This window comes from Chionomys nivalis, chromosome 4 (genome assembly GCF_950005125.1).
Source record: "Chionomys nivalis chromosome 4, mChiNiv1.1, whole genome shotgun sequence".
In the NCBI taxonomy this organism is placed as follows: domain Eukaryota; kingdom Metazoa; phylum Chordata; class Mammalia; order Rodentia; family Cricetidae; genus Chionomys; species Chionomys nivalis.
Genome location: NC_080089.1, coordinates 106,347,206 through 106,363,859, shown reverse-complemented (window position 1 = coordinate 106,363,859; position 16,654 = coordinate 106,347,206). Strand labels below are relative to the sequence as shown.

Genomic DNA, 16,654 nt, shown 5'->3' with positions numbered 1-16,654 from the left:
CTGAAAGCAAGCCCCCAATTAAATATTTTTATTTATTTAAGTTTTTTTTTTTTTTTTTTGAGACAAGGTTTCTCAGTCCTGTGTTCAAGGCCAGCCAGAGAGTTCCAGGATATCCAGAGCTACACAGAGAGACCTTGTCTCAAACTGTCCCTCAACACACACACACACACACACACACACACACACACAACCACTGGTTCCAAGAACTGTCTGGTGGGTGGCTACACCTGCCCTGGTCTCCAGGAACACAAATCAGCAAGTATGGCCTTGGAGTCTGGCTCAATTATCCACAGCCTGCTCTAGGCCTCAAATATCCTTATCTCCAAGCCCATTTTCTCACTGGACTTCAAGGGAAAGTTCCTTTGCAAGATGGAAATGAAACATAAAAGAGACAACCCTAGGAAGCCTGGTGTGGGAACCATCTTTATTCTAGTCTCAGCCTGGACGGCTGCCATTCAGGACAGCTTCCTGACTGCTCACTCCACCTGCAGTGGCTCTTAAAGGCACAGCCACCAAAAATGGACAGGTGAGGCTGAAGTTCCATGGTTCCCCGCAGCCTCTCTCAGCAGAAGCGGCTGTGTTCACTGAGCAGAGTCCTGGGGAACAAAGGCACCCACTCCTCCCAGCACCATTCAATCCTCGGGCCACAGTGGGGCTGCGGGCCAGCCTGAAGAGCGTGTCAAAGGCCCGATGCCCATTCCTGCCCAGCTGCTTTGTCTTCCACATCAAAACTATCCAAAGTCACTTAGTTGTCCCCAACCAGGTCACAGAATAGCAGGAGACATTCCCTTGGCAAAAAAGGACACATTTTTATCCTGTATCTTGTATTGGTAAGTGAGGCTTCGATCCCGCTGGGTTGTGGGCTGTGCTGGCCTCCTCCAGAGGATCCTCAGCTGCGGAGAGAAGAATGAAGAAAGGTGGGCAGCCGCCAAGGACCCGCTCCACCAGGAATCCCACGGGGCCTCCTGGTGACCTCCCATTGAAGTTGCTGTGATAGCTCAGGCAAATGATAATAGGACCAATGTTTACAATAAACACTACCAGCCAACAGAAAAATCAAGGTCGCCTCTCCATTACAGCAGCTGTGTTTGCTTCTCACAGAGAAGTAAAGGATGAAAAAGTCCTCCAAAGAAGAGCAGTAGTCTGTGTATTTCCCTTCTGTAAGTTTTCCCCTCCCCTCCTCTGCCCTCCCTTCAGTCCTGCTCCCCAGACTGGGTTTCTCTATGTAGCCCTGCTATCCTGGAACTCACACTGTAGACCAGGCTGGTCTTGAACTCTTAAGAGTTCATCCTCCCTCTGTCTCCCAAGTGCTGGGTTTAAAGGCTTGCACCACCACCACCCGGCTCTGTAGTTATTTTGAGACAACTGTGCTATGTAGACCAGGCTGGCCACAAATTCATGGGGAGCTTACTGCTTCTGCTTCCAGAGTGCTGGCTTGTGTCGCCATACCCCTTCCTCCTTCCTTTTTAATTTATTTATTTTGGTTTCTCAAGACAAGGTTTCTCGGTGTAACAGCCCTAACTGTCCTGGAACTCACTCTTGTAGACCAGGCTGGTTTCTAACTCACAGAGAACCTGCCTCTGCTTCCCGAGTGCTGGGATTAAAGGTGTGTGCCACCACTGCCTGGCTTATTTTATTTTTAGTCCTAGGGTTTGAACTTGGGGCCCTATACATGCTAGTCAAGTGCTCTAACACTAAGCTATACGTACATCACTAGCCTCTCTTTAAATTTTTTTTAAAAAATTGTTACTTTTATTTTATGTGTATAAGCGTGTGTTTACCTGCATGTGTACTAGGTGAGTGTCGGTGCCCATGGAGGCCAGAGGTGGGGTATTAGATCCCCTGGAACTGGAGTTACAGATGGTTGGAAGCCACTATGTAGTGTTGGGAACTAAACCTGGGTCTCCTGAAAGAGCAGCGAGTGCTCATAACTGCTGAGCCATCTCTCCAGTCCCTTGGTCTTTGTTCTAGGCGTGGCTTTGTGCTTGTCAGCTGGACTGACTTGGGAAATCAGCACATTAGAATCTGGACATTCTACAAGCCTCAGGAAAGACACTTACACGTTGATGCTCCAGCTGACTGAAACGCTTGGGGAAGGCTGAGAGAGACCGCAGCCGCCCAGTCAGCTACCCTTTGCCCAAGCTGCACCACAAGTGCTCCAACATAGCATGCCTGGGCTCAACCTGCCAGACTTGCCGAGATTCTCAACAATGCCTCCCCTGCACCCGGGTGAAGAGTGGTCAGTGTGAAATTAACTGGAAGCTGAGGCGGAAGCTCCAGGAATCATCCTGACAACCAAGTGTAAAGGCACAGCTTCCAAGAGCACCACGAGAAGCCGGGCGGTGGTGGCGCATGTCTTTAATCCCAGCACTCAAGAGGCAGAGGCAGAGGCAGGTGGATCTCTGCTGATCTACAAGCGTGAGTTCCAGGACAGTTAGGACTGTTACACAGAGAAACCCTGTCTTGAAAAAAAAAAAAAAAAAAGGAATGCCACGTGAGGGGCAGAAACCAGCTTCCCACCAAACGTTCTAGCGGTGACAACTGCGGGGGCAGATGTCTGGCCCACAAGTACGGCCACTTTAAGATTCTGTTGTTGTTGCTGTTTAAATTGTTTTTAAAGACAGACTTACCATGTAACTCTGGCTAATCCAGAGCTCAATATGTAGAAAAGGCTGGCCTCAAGCTCACAGAGATCTGCCTGCTGCTGCCTCCCAAGCGCTGAATTTATTTTTTACTTTTGTTTTTGTTGTTATTGTTTTGTTTTTTGAGAAAGGATTTTTGTTTTTTGTTTTAATGTAGTTCTGGCTGGTCTGGGTCACACTATATAGACCAAATTGGCCTTGAACTCACAGACATCCACCTGCCTCAGCCTCAGGTGTGTGCCACCATAAATTTACTTTTGATTATGTATATGTGTGTGTGTGTGTCCTCACGTGAGAATGTGCCTGAGAGTGCAGATATCTGCACAGGCCAGAAAAAGGCGTCAGGCTGTCTGGAGCCAGAGTTATAGGCGGCTGTGACTGCCGGCTATGCACGCTAGGAACTGAACTCCAGTCAGTGCAGAAACTGCTCTTGGATCTTAAGTTCTGAGTATTTCTCAAGCCCAATCTAAAGTTTTATACTTATTCATTTGTGGTGTGTGTGTGTGTGTGTCTCCCTTCATCGTGTGGATTCCCAAATCCCACCCAGGTTGTCAGGCTCGGCAGCAAGCACCTTTACCTGCTCCGCCATCTTGCCAGTCCTCGTGTCTCTATTTTTAAAGGAGCTGTGTTGAGCAGGAAATGAAATCCTGCTACAGTACGGCAGCGGAATCCTGCTATTATTTGATAGTGCAGCTGAAGTTCCTAATAACTGTTTCCTTTTTAGAAACAGCTTTGGCCGCAAATGAGGCCGCCAGGAAAAGTGTTTCTTGCTCCAGGAGTCTCTATATCACCCGGTGCAGGGCACTGACTGGCATTCCGGAAACTCCGGACTCCCAAGGTTTCCCTCCTACCCACAGCAGCCCACGGCTCAGCCTGTGTACCTGTCCATGCACATCCTTACAGAACCCAGTGGCCAGGCCCTCAGCCCGCAGGATCAGGTGGCTTTGATGACTAAGAGCACTCAGCAGGATGTCGTTCTCCTCATCCTCAGCGTCTCTGTCATCGTGCACAAGGGCGACCACATTCCCCTGCATCAGACACAAGATGGAAATCTGTTTCTTATCAGGGTACCAGGTATTCAGTGTCTCTACCCCTAGTCTCTAAATATCCTCTCAGATCACACACACAGCCTTGAGCCCTCACCCCCTCCTCCCACTACAACAGCTTCTTCATAAGAAAGACCCCTGAGGGGCTCCAGGACCCTAGTTCCAATCATCTACTGCACACTTTCACCAGCAAGGCCAACCTACATTTCCAACTCAATTCATCTGAAAGCAAGCTCATCCTAGCAGCTCAGTCTCTTCCTGTGTATCATGCCACCGGGGACTAGTAAGATGGCTCAGCACTGACCATTAATCCTGATGATCTGAGTTCAATCCCAGACCCCAAATGGTGGAAAGTTGTCTGTGGCATGTTCATGCCCCCACTAACAAAATAAGTTGGTTTTGTTTTTTATTTTGGATTTTTTTTGGGGGGTGGAGGTGGGGGAGAAGGGTTTTTCTCTTGTCCTGGAACTCGCTCTATAGAGTTATATATAGGCTGTATAGTTCTATATAGCTCTATATAGGCTGGCCTTGAACTCAGGGATCCACCTGCCTCTGCCTCTCAAGAACTGGGAGAAAGGCATGCACTACTACCACCAAGCCAAATTAAGTTTTGTTTTGTTTTTCAAAACAGGGTTTTCTGTATAATAGCTCTAGCTGTCTTAGAACTAGCTCTGTAGACCACGCTGGTCTCAAACTCAGAGATCTGCTTGCCTCTGCCTCCGAGCGTTGGGATTAAAGGCATGAGCCACCACTTAAGTATTTTTAAATTAAAAATTAAGTAGTTTAAAAAATTGTATTTGCCGGGCGGTGGTGGCGCACGCCTTTAATCCCAGCACTTGGGAGGCAGAGGCAGGTGGATCTCTGTGAGTTCGAGACCAGCCTGGTCTACAAGAGCTAGTTCCAGGACAGGCTCCAAAGCCACAGAGAAACCCTGTCTCGAAAAACCAAAAAAAAAAAAAAAAGAAAAACAAAACAACAACAAAAAGTGTGTAACTACTTTTGCAGAAGACCCCAGTTCAGTTCCCAGCACCCACGTCAGGCAGCTCACAACTGCATGTAACTCCAGCTCCAGGGGATCCCGTGCCCTCCTCTGGCCTTTGAGGTCATCTATACTCACACATGCACACACACAAATAAAAAATAAAAGAACCTTTTAAAAATGCAGGTGTGAGGTCAGTGATGCGCACACGTGTTTCCAGGACTTGAGAGGTGGCAGGAGGAAGGTCAGGAGTCCAAGGTCGCCCGCATAGCAAGTTCAGTCAGCCTGCCTGTCAGTCAGCCTGCCTGGGCTGTGTGGGATCCTGCCTCAAAAAGCCAGGTATGGCAGCGCACATGTAACCATGGCTCTACAGAGTATGAGGAATGTGGAAATGGGAATCCCTGTCTGGCCAAATAGATGATCTCCAAGTCCCTTGCCTGTCCATCCTTTTATGATGACGCTCAACACCCCACCCCCTCTCTGCATTAACCTGTAGCCAAGACAGTCTCAGCAGTTCCAGGCAGGACTGTGTACGCAGTCACATGACTGAGCACACCCCAGTTCACTTAACTTCCCTCTGTCACTGCTCTACACTCTGAGTCTGGCCTTTCCACAGGACGTGCACACATTCCTCTAGGCCCAGTCATCGCTCACTTAACAGTGGCTGTTGTGGGGCTGGCACCGGACTAGACACCAAGCCTCACTGCACTGAACGTCTGGTTTTCTTTTGACATGGCCTTGCTCCACAGTCCTGGCTGGCCTGGAGCTTCGAGACTGAGGCTTATAGACATATGCCACGTTCAGCCTCTCAGCTGCCTCGCTTTCTTCTTACAGTTCTTTATTAGCCTGTGGGGTTGTGAGAGGGCACGGCACATACACTGTGCACGTGTGGGGGTTAAACGACAGTTCTGTGAAGTGTGCTCTCTCCTTCCACCTTTATGTGGGTTCTGGGGCTCAAATTTAGGTCACTAGGCTTTTGCCTGGCCTCAAACTCACAATCCTTCTCCCACAATCTCCCAAGTGCTGGGATTACAGATCTGTGACACCATGTTTACAAAAAGCTACATTTTACCTTTTCAAACTTCATGTACCACAGGTTAGCTGGAACTTATTATATAGCTGAAGGGGAGTTTGAACTTCTGATCCTCCTGCCTCTGCCTCCCAAGTGCTGAGGTACAGTCAGAAACCACCATGCCTGGTTTATACAGTGTTGTTGATCAAACCCAGGGCTTCCTGCTACGCAAGCACACTACCAACTGAGCTATAGTCCCAGCCCACTTCACCACTGTTAAAGTGATTCAGCGAAAGAATCTAGATCTCCAGAACCTAGGAAGAAAGAAAACATAATGGAGTTTGTAGTCATTAACTGATCTTCAAAACTCTCTACTAAGGAAGGACCCACAGGGCACTCAGGCAAGGACTAAGCACTGCCCTACGGTGCTGGGTCAACATTTAATTTTGAGGAGTTTATTATTTAGCAATGCAGGATGGGTGAAACAAAGAATTTCTGGGTCTGCCAGAGGAAAGCTAATCTCGAAGCAATCAGACAGAGAAAGCACAGCACACAAGTCTGGGTTCTCAGAGACCAAGCAGAACAGCAACGGCAGCCCCTCGATACCTTCCATTTGCAGCAAACCGTGGCTCTGCAATACTGCATGAAGTCCAGCACAGCGACCGCCCCCAGGCCCAGGCTCAGCAGCACACTGAGGTTGTCCACCAACAGCACTGGGTACTTCCACGGAGTCTCCCCACTGTCCACCGGCTTCAGGGCGTCCTGTACAAACTCATACAGTGTCTGGAGGTTTCCTGCGCTGGCCTCCCTAAAGACACAGGGGGAAAAGTCACCAGAGTTCACTCTACAGATGCTTTATTTTATTTTGAGACTGTCTCAGGAACCCCAGGCTGGCCTTGAACTCACTATGTAGTGACCTTGATTTTCTCATCTTCCTCTTTCCACTCCTGAGTGCTTCCTCACATACAGGACCCCTGGCTTTACACAGAGCTGGGTCACACACAGGGCTCTCCGCGCACTAAGGAAAGACTGTCAACCTAACTACAGCCCCAGTCCTTCTCTTCTTCTCATAGAGTGCCACTGTAGAACTGACCTGGAGTTCACTATCCTATTGTCTACCTCCCAAGTGCTAGGATTATGGGCATGTGCCACCATGCCCGGCTCTACAGATGTTTATCTGGGACAAAGTAGCACCAAGGAAGGCTGGAGGAGGCAAGGAACTGGAAAAGAACACACACACACACACACACACAGACACGAGTAAGTTTTTACTCCAGTTCAAGTATTTTCTGAGGTCTACGGGGTACAAAGGTAAAATTTAGGAGCTACAAAAAATGAACAAACCTTGGGGCCCTGAAGAGATATCACAGAAACCTGGCATGATGATCCATGCCTATCCAGCCTGGGGAAGACCGTGAGACTGTCTCACAAGAGGGATATAAAGTAAAAGAGAACCGTACATACAGCACCCCCCCCAGCTATGGCACCTAGAAGAGTAAGTCAGATGGGGCAAGCCGGAGAGGCGTCCCAGGAGACCTTGAGGTGCTGGAGGAAGTGACACAGCACTTCAGGTATCTTGGGGAGGAGTGGCAGTCTACGGGCTGCTGGTATATGTGTTTCTGACACATAGGGACCAACCCACCTCCACCTTTCCTGGGGATGTTGCAAGCAGTCATTTCCCGGCAATGGGAGGAGGAATGGAGCATAGTGCCCAGGGCGACCACCCTAGTGCACTGGGCTAGCCTCACTCCTAAGGAGAACAGCTCCCTACACACTGGGATCAGGTATAACAAGCCCCTGCAGCCGGAGAATAAAACCAAGGTCAGGGTACAAGGGAAGATGTCACACATGCACACAAGAGGCATTCTAGCCACTGTGTAAGGGTCTATCTGAAAGAGCAGGGCAGTGGGGACTCCTTTGTGAAAGAAAAAAAACAGCAGCCAAATCAGGGCTGATGTTGAGAAGGGCTGAAAAGTGCAGCACAGCCAGTCAGACCTGTGATGGTGAAAACCAAACGAGAAGGCAACAGTTTTCGGTTGTTAGAGTCACATCAGAGATATTTAGACTTGCAGGTCACTCCTGCCTCAGCTATCCACTCTGTTGCTATAAAGCCAAACAGCTAGGGACAATAGGCTAACAAACATATATGGCTATGTTCCAATAAAATTGTATTTATCAATACTGGTCACTAGCCCATAACCCTTAGTTTCTACATAAGGGCACAAAAAAGCGAAGGAGTCGCTCTAGGGGCCTGAGTCACCACAGAGAAACAGCAAAGCCTTGCACTGTGCCACCTCACTGTGAATGACGCTTGCTACAGCTCTGGGGACCACTGGGAAGGGGCTGATACTTGAAGCCACTTCTGCCTTCCCACACACAGCCGCCCCGTCTGACCTGAGAAACTGCAGAGGTTGAGGCTCCTCTGGAGTGTGGAAGAAGATGTCCACTGTGGACTTGAGGCCCTCCAGGAACACAAGCTGCCCGCTTTCCCGTGCTGCTGTCAGGTTGACACCCTAAATGGGACGAGAAATGGAGTGAAGTGCTGTGCCCTGCGGGGAACCTTTAAGAGAAACTACACACCAGCTAATAAAAGGGTAGGAGACACCCCGAACCCGCTGAAGTGCTCCCGCCGTCCCTGTCTGCTCTCAGATGCTCACGACAAGGATTCGTGTATCCCAAGCAGACCCTGACTTACAATGTTGTATACAAGATAACCTTGAATTTTTTTTTTTAATTTATTTTGTTTTTTTTTTTTTTCTGAGACAGGGTTTCTCTGTGTAACCCTGGCTGTCCTGGAACACGTTCTGTAGACCTGGATGGCCTCAAACTCACAGGGATTCACCTGCCTCTGCCTCCCGAGTGCTGGGATTAAAGACGTGCACCACCAAATCTGGCTTTCTTTCTCTCTTTCCTTTCAGGTTTATTTTCATGTTTCAATTGTGTGTATGTGACTGGCATGCAAGTGCAGGGCCTCAGAGGTTATGAGCTGCCTGACAGGGGTGCTGGGAGCCGAACTCAGGTCCTCCACAACAGCACTAAGTGCTCTTAGCCACTATCCCATCTCTGCAGTCCCAGCCCTGAGCGCTCGACCCCTCTGCCTTTACTTCCTGAGTAGGATAACAGGTGCACACACCAGCTACAAGGTGTGAGGACTGGAATTCAGGCTTGGTGCATGCTAGGCGAAACAACTTTGGTTTTCGAGACAGGGTTTCTCTGTGGGACAGTCCTGACTGTCCTGGAAATCACTCTGTAGGTCAGGCTGGCCTCAAACTCACAGAGATCCACCTGCCTCTACCTCCCAGGGGCGGGGATTAAGGGCTCGCTCTACCACTGCTCGGCTTTTTTTTTTTTTTTTGCGACAGGGTCTTACAATGCAGTCCTGACTGGAATGGAACTCACTATGTAGACTAGACTGGGCTTGACTTTACAGAGCTCATGCCTCTAACTCTCTAGTGCTGGGATTAGAATCATAGGCTACCACATTCAGCCAGGCAAGAAAACCTTAACTGGCCACAACCAATGAAGGGTTTGATTGACTATCATCTACAAACACTAGGTCTGATTCTATATGTTTCCTATAAAACAGGCCCAGACTTTGCTTTAATCCTTTAGATAAGGGGTTCAGGGTCCCAAGATTTCCTTTGTCCTAGGTTCTCCACTAGGAAAAGTGAAAAGCCCAGCCTTAGCCTGTGTGTAGACATCTTACACAGGGATGTCACCAGAGAGGGCTGCAATACTCACCAGCTTCTGCCCCACAATAGTATAGTGGCTGAAGGACTGGACGAGAGCCACAAAGCACACTTTACAATTGGCTGGAAAACAAAACACAGTGACTTCTTAAATCCTCTGCTTACGACCAGACAGGAATAATTCATTCTTCTGGAGACAGAAGCAGTGAGGGAGGACTGGGCAACACCCAGAGACCTTGTACCCTGATATGATGGTGCCTGATTTCAGTCTACGATGCACCTCCCCACTTGTCTCAGTTAGGGTTTCTACTGCTGTGAAGAGACACCATGACCATGGCACTTTTCTTCCCCCGAAACAGGGTTTCTCTGTAGCTTTAGAGCCTGTCCCGGAACTAGCTCTGTAGACCAGGCTGGCCTCGAACTCACCACGGCACTCTTATAAAGAAAACTCTTTCATTGCGGCTGGCCTGCAGTTTCAGAAGTTTAGCCCACTATTGTGGCGGGAAGCAAGGCAGCATGTAAGCAGACATGGTGCTGAGAATTCTTGTGACTCTTGATTCACAAGCAACCAAAAGTAAACTGTGTCCCACACTGTATGGCTTGGGCATATATGAGACCTCAAAGCCTGCCCCCTCAGGAAGTGACACAGTCCCTTCAACAAGGCCACACCTTCTAATAGCGCCACTCCCTACAGATCAAGCTTTCAAACAGGGTCACACCTATTCAAACCACCACACTCCTCTTTATTTTGAGATAGAGTCTTATGTAACAAATGCTGGTCTTCAACTCTCTATATAACCCAGGATGACCTTGAACTCTATTTTTGCTTTCTTTTGGTTTTTAAAGACAGGGTCCCACTGTGTAGCTATAGTTGTCCTGGAACTATCTACATAGACCAGGCTGGCCCCAAACTCACAGAGATTCACCGGCCTCTGCCTCCCCAAGCGCTGGGAAAGGCATGCGCCACTACCACCCAGTTCTATTTATTTTTTAATATTATGTATAGGATGTTTGACCTGAATGCATGCTTGTATGCACTAAGTATGTCTGGTGTCCTTATTGACTAGAAGAGGGCAACAGATGCCCTGGAACTGAAGTTACACACTTGTGAGTCATTATGTGGGCGCTGGAAGTAAAATCTGGATTCTCTGGAAAACCAGCCAGTACTTTTAACTACTAAGCCATTTCCCCAGGTCAACCTTGAACTCTTAATTCTCTGGCCTCTAACTCCTGAATGCTTGGATTAGTAGCTTGAGCTACCACACTTGGTTTATATGGTGCTGGGAATTCAACCCCAGGCTTCACATATATTAAGCAAACTATCTATAAACTGAGCTACAACTCCAAGTCCCTAAGATGCATAAAAAATTCCTGTTGTGGGGCTGGAGAGATGGCTCAGAAGTTAAGAGCATTGCCTGCTCTTCCAGAGGTCCTCAGTTCAGTTCCCAGCACCCACATGGTGGCTCACAACCATCTGTGATGGGGTCTGGTGCCCTCTTCTGGCCTGCAGGCATACACACAGACAGAATATTGTATACATAATAAATAAATAAAGAAACTTTCCTTTAAGAAAAAATTCCTGTTGTATGTCTGCATGATGTGTATAAGCATAGAAGTCAGAGAACAGCTTTGTGGAATTCGTTCTCTCCTTCCAAACCTTCACACAGGGTCCAAACATTGAAGCCAGGGTGCAAACTTGTGGAACAAGTACTCTTACCTGCAGAACCATCTTACCAAGCCAAAGTGTTTTCTAGTACTGGGGATTAAGCCCAGTACTACCGCTAAATTACATCTCTATACTTTGCTTGGTTATTTACTTATCTATCTGTGGGCTGTATACATGTACCAGGGTGGATACAGAAGACAGAAGAGGGCGTGTGGGAATTATTCTTCCCTCCCACCACGTGGGCCCTAGGGATAGAGCTCAGGAGGTCATCAGGCCATGCTTTTTACCAACTGAGTTATCGCCCTGGCTATGAAGCACGTATGTGTGTATGTGTGGAGGTCAAAGGTCAGCATCAGGTGGCCTGCTCAGCTGTTCCCATCTCATTTTTGGAGACAGGGTCTCTCACTGGATCTGGAGCTCACTGACTGGCTAGGCTGGACAGTTGCTGAGCTTCCAGGATCTGCCCCACTCTTCCCCTGCCCCCTCCCCCACCAGTGCTATGCTTACAGATCTGCACCACACGCAGCTTTGATGGAAGTTCTGGAGAACGGAACTCAGGTCCTCACGCTTGGGTGGCAGGCATTTTACCAAATGTACTATTTCCATAGCACCTAGATACTTAACTTTATTCTCTTGTAAACTGTGTCTCTTTTCCAATTTTGTTGTGTATACAGGAATACAATGGATAAACAGTGTCATATGACCAGGTATTAAACTCTAAGAAACTCCAGCTACTTAATTGAGCCGTATTCATTCTAGTAATTTATCCATAAACTATTTTGTTTTTCTATGATATAGAATAGAAAAATCACATCATATGAAAAAAACAAAATTACTTCAAAGCTGTAAATGAGTACAGCAAGGCATACCACAGGTCTACCCCATATCACGGCCGGCAAGTGCATCCTCAGGGAGCAGCCAACGGTGAATGAATGGGTGTTGTGCTAGGGACGTAGCTAAGCTGACAACACGCTTACCTAGCATCCACGAAGCAGTGAGCTGGACGCCCAGCACTGAATAAAATCAGGCATGGGGGACACATCTGCAATTCTAGGACTTTCAAGGTGGAGAAAGGAGGACCTGAAATTCTGGGTCATCCTCCGCTATATAGCAAGTCAAAGCCTAGCCTGGGCTACAGGAGACTAAGATTCAAAAGGCCGGGTGTGTGTGTGTGTGGGGGGGGGGGCGGGTGGCGCAGGCCTTTAATCCCAGCACTTGGGAGGCAGAGGAAGGTGGATCTCTGTGAGTTCAAGGCCAGCCTGGTCTACAAGAGTGAGTTCCAGGACAGGCTCCATAACAGAAGAGGGCACCAGATCTCACTATAGATAGTTATGAGTTACCATGTGGTAGCTGGGAATTGAACTCAGGACCTCTGGAAGAGCAGCCAGTGCTCGTAACCTCTGAGCCATCTCTCTAGCCCCTGGGTTTCCTTTTCTTGTGTTTGTTTGTTTGCTTGTTTGGGACGAATTTCTCTATACGGCCCTGGCTGTCCTGTCTCCCAAGAACTAGTTCTAAAAGCATGTGCCACCATGTCCAGCTGAACAATTACTAATTTTTGTTTTAATTTGAAGTCACAGATGGTTATGAGCCATTATTGGGTGCTAGGAATCAAACCTGGGTCCTCTGAGAGAGTAGTCAGTGATCTTAACCTCCAAGCCATCTCTCCAGACCTGAGTTTCCTTTTCTATAGCATCAGGGAGTTGCATACCTTTGAGGTAGAAGGAAAGGAAATGATGCACAAGGAAGCTGCCATCGGTCTTGGCATCACAGAGTAGAGTCAGTTTCCCCTGAAAGTTAAGAACGTACGGTAAGTCAGACCCATGTGAAGAGGTACGTCCCCGCAGAAAATCAAGCCAATTATGGACATTTCTACTTGTTAATGCTAATGCTATATATATATGTATATACTCAATTAACCCAAAAATAAATAAACGTCAGAGTCGAGGAAATGGCTTAGTGGGTAAATCACTCACTGTGTGATAATGAGGACCTCAGTTCAAATCCTCAGAACTTGAGTAAAAGTCACTACCAGAAGTGAGCATCTGTAAGCTCAGTGCTTCTACAGAGAGACAGAAGGCAAAGACAGAAACCCTCTAGAAAGCTCTTGGACCAGCTAATGTATGCAGTGAACAACCATCTCAAAACAAAGTAAGAGGACTGACCGCCACACCCACACCAGGGCATGTGTGCAACCTTATTCACATACACAAAAGTGGGAACACATATGCACGCAAAGATCAAAAACTGAAAAAAAAAAAAATCAGGGCTGGAGAGATGACTTACAAGGGAATACACTGCTCTGCAGGGACCAGGTTTGGTTCCTTGTACCAGCATCAGGCAACTCACAACTGCCTGTAACTCCAGCTCCAGGAGGGTCGAACAATCTTCTACTTTCTACAGACCGCACTCATCCACAGATATGTGCGAGTATACATAGTTAAAAATAATAAACATAAGGGGCTGGAGAGATGGCTCAGAGGTTAAGAGCACTGACTGCTCTTCTAAAGGTCCTGAGTTCAATTCCCAGCAACCACATGATGGCTCACAACCATCTATAATGAGATCTGGTGCCCTCTTCTGGCATGCGAGCATACATGGAAGGAATGTTGTATACATAATAAATAAACAAATCTAAAAAAAAAATAAACATATGATGTTTAAAAATCAATTATTAGCTGGGCGGTGGTGGTGCACACCTTTAATCCCAGTACTCAGAAAGCAGAGGCTGGTGGATCTCTGAGTTCAAGGCTAGCCTGGTTTGGACATTCAAGGCTACACAGAGAAACCCAGTCCCAAAAAAACAAGCAAAAAAAAAAAAAAAGTCCCAGCAGTAGCAGTGTGTAGCTACCCGCTGGAGCCTTTTCTACTTCTGTGAGTAGCGACAGCAGGACCAAAGGGTGTCTGTCACACATCACCTCAATGCTGTGCCAACTTTAGGCAAATGTGTCTAATGTCTCTGGGTTTCAGTTGCCCCCCCCACATATAAAATGCCAAATCATACTTCCGGGCCTTAAGTACCTGACCCACCCATTTCCTGTTGTCACTGTGGACCTGGGAAATGCCCGAGCAATTCACAAAGTAGACAGAGCTAACTGGAGGCTTGGACAGACAAGAACTGTTGGGCAAATAAAGTCGACAAGGATCTTTTAAGGACTTTCCACACGTGGTATGTTCACTGCCAATTATAGAATAAGACACATATAATCCTGGCAGAGGTAACCTCTACGTGAAAATGTGAAAGATATTGAGGTTCCGTGGAGAGTGCGCAGCCTGAGGAAAACAGAGTGGAAGGACTTTGCTGAATGCTTTGTGCAACCAGATGTTGAACTGTTGTTGACAGTTCTTAGACACCATCAGGGGGACTGGAGAGATGGCTCAGCAGTTAAGAGCACTGACTGCTCTTCCAGGTCCTGAGTTCAATTCCTAGCAACCACATGATGGCTCACAACCATTCCAAAATGAGATCTGGTGCCTTCTTCTGGCCTTCAGGCATACAATGTAGAATATTGTATACATAATAAATAAGTCTAAAAAAAAAAAAAAAAAAAAAAAAGGGACACCATCAGCAATTTAAATGTTCCAGGGTGGAGGGAGACTCGGGTAAGAGGCTCCTCTCGAACCCGCACTGCAACCACCTCTGGGCGCCAGAGTGGCACGGAGGACACGGTCCCAGGGGCTGGAAACGGCGTACAAGGACGCTAAGAACACGCAAGATGACTCAGTAGCCAATCTTACGGAGGCCCAAGCAGTCAACCTCGGTCCTGGCGAGCCCTCTCCAGACTACAACTCCCAGATGCCCTGGGTTTACGGCAACCGCGCCAGCCCCACGGCGCGGCTTTCCGGATGCAATCTTCCCGCACGCTGCCGGGACACGCCCCCTTCCGTGCCGCCCGACATCTTACCTGCTCCGTCTTGTTTGGGGTGGTGCTGAGAAGGTTATTGAGTTCCGGGAACATTGTGAACTGGGGTGAGGAATTAGGGCTCTACAGACAGAGAGCATGAAGACCGAAAGACAACACCCGCCGAGGCCTTGCTCGCGTGTGAGAAAGTGCGCACGCGTGATCCCTCTCCCCTCATCAGCCAATCAGGCTTGGACTTGCGATGCTGCTGCGCAAGCGCGTGATCACGTGTCCCGGTGATGCCGAGCCGTAGAGCAATCCCTAGTCAAGCAACGGGCTGTGCTGTGGCTTCGGTAGTGGACTTCTCTCATACGCTTAGCGGAAGAGGGCGAGCTTCCTCTTTTCATTGGGCAGGCTACCCTGCAGCTCCGGAGCTCGGTCTCTCCACATGGTTTCCTCGTGTGTTGCACACAAGCTTGGGCTAGAGCCATATAGGGAAGATGCTGGCAGGATCTGCACAGAAAGCGGGAAATCAAAACTTACTAGTACAAAATTATATCCTGAAAGTTCTCTGTATAAAAGCAAAAGACGACCAGCCTGGTCTACAAGAGCTAGTTCCAGGACAAGCTCCAAAACCACAAACTCTGTCTCGAAAAACCAAAAAAAAAAAAAAAAAAAAAAAGACGACGGGTTAAAGAGATGGCTTTTTGCTCTTCCGGAGGGCCAGGCTTTGGTTCTCAGCACACATATTGGATTACTCAGCCTTTAACTCCCACTCCAGGGAATCCGATGCCATCTTCTGGCCTCTGCAGCACACACACACACACACACACACACAACATGCAAAAATTTTAAGAGGACTCCACAGATTTCAGAGAACCCTGATTTGATTCCCACTGTCCACATAACTTCTGTAACTCCAGTCCCAGGAAATCGGATACCTCTTCTCCAAGGGCATCAGACATAAAAATGGTGCATTCAGTCAAAACATTCATATGCATAGTTTTGTTTCTGATTTTGTTTTGCTTTTTTTTTAAAATGTGAGGCCCTCTCTTTCAAAAAAAAAAAAAGCCAGCGAATAAGAGATTATAAATCAGAGGACATGCACTTGCCTAACATGTGGGAAACCCTGCGTTTCAGCCCCATTACAGCAAAAACAACATAAAAAACTTGCTGACGCCCGGCGGTGGTGGCGCAGCCGGGCGGTGTCCAGGACAGGCTCAAAAAAACCACAGAGAAACCCTGTCTCGAAAAACCAAAAAAACAAAACAAAACAAAACAAAAAAAACAAAACAAAACAAAACAAAAAAATTGCTGACACCTGTGACTAGCACTCTTGAGGTAGAGGCTGGTGGATCTCTGGGTTCCAGCCTGGTCTACAAAGTAAGTTCCAGGACAGCCAGGGCTACACAGTGAAATGCTGTCTCAAGAAAACCCAAAACCCAATCAACCAATCAAAAAGAATAAAAATAATGAAATATATACATAAACATATATGCATGTAACAACATTGAGAAAAGAGGTTGTCAGTGTGAAAGAGCAAGGGGAGATATATGGAAGGTTTGGAGAGAGGAAAGGGAAAATGATGTAAATATATTACAATCTCAAAAGAAATAATTAGGAATAAAAAATAAATATAAAAATGTCCTTTCTCAGCCGGGCGATGGTGGCGCACGCCTTTAATCCCAGCACTCGGGAGGCAGAGGCAGGCGGATCTCTGTGAGTTCGAGACCAGCCTGGTCTACGGAGCTAGTTCTAGGACAGGCTCCAAAGCCACAGAG

General features: G+C 47.7%; 1 protein-coding gene across 1 annotated transcript; it reads right to left on the bottom strand.

Moving 5' to 3' along the window:
- Window positions 1-412: 412 nt before the first annotated feature.
- Window positions 413-15,077, bottom strand: Elp6 (elongator acetyltransferase complex subunit 6). The gene is made up of 7 exons (XM_057767996.1): window positions 14,937-15,077; window positions 12,743-12,821; window positions 9,421-9,491; window positions 8,074-8,192; window positions 6,286-6,487; window positions 3,524-3,670; window positions 413-893 (listed from the first exon to the last, which is right to left on the bottom strand). The coding sequence occupies exons 1-7, from the start codon at window positions 14,988-14,990 to the stop codon at window positions 765-767; spliced, it is 801 nt and encodes a 266-aa protein (XP_057623979.1). The 5' UTR covers window positions 14,991-15,077; the 3' UTR covers window positions 413-764.
- Window positions 15,078-16,654: the final 1,577 nt, after the last annotated feature.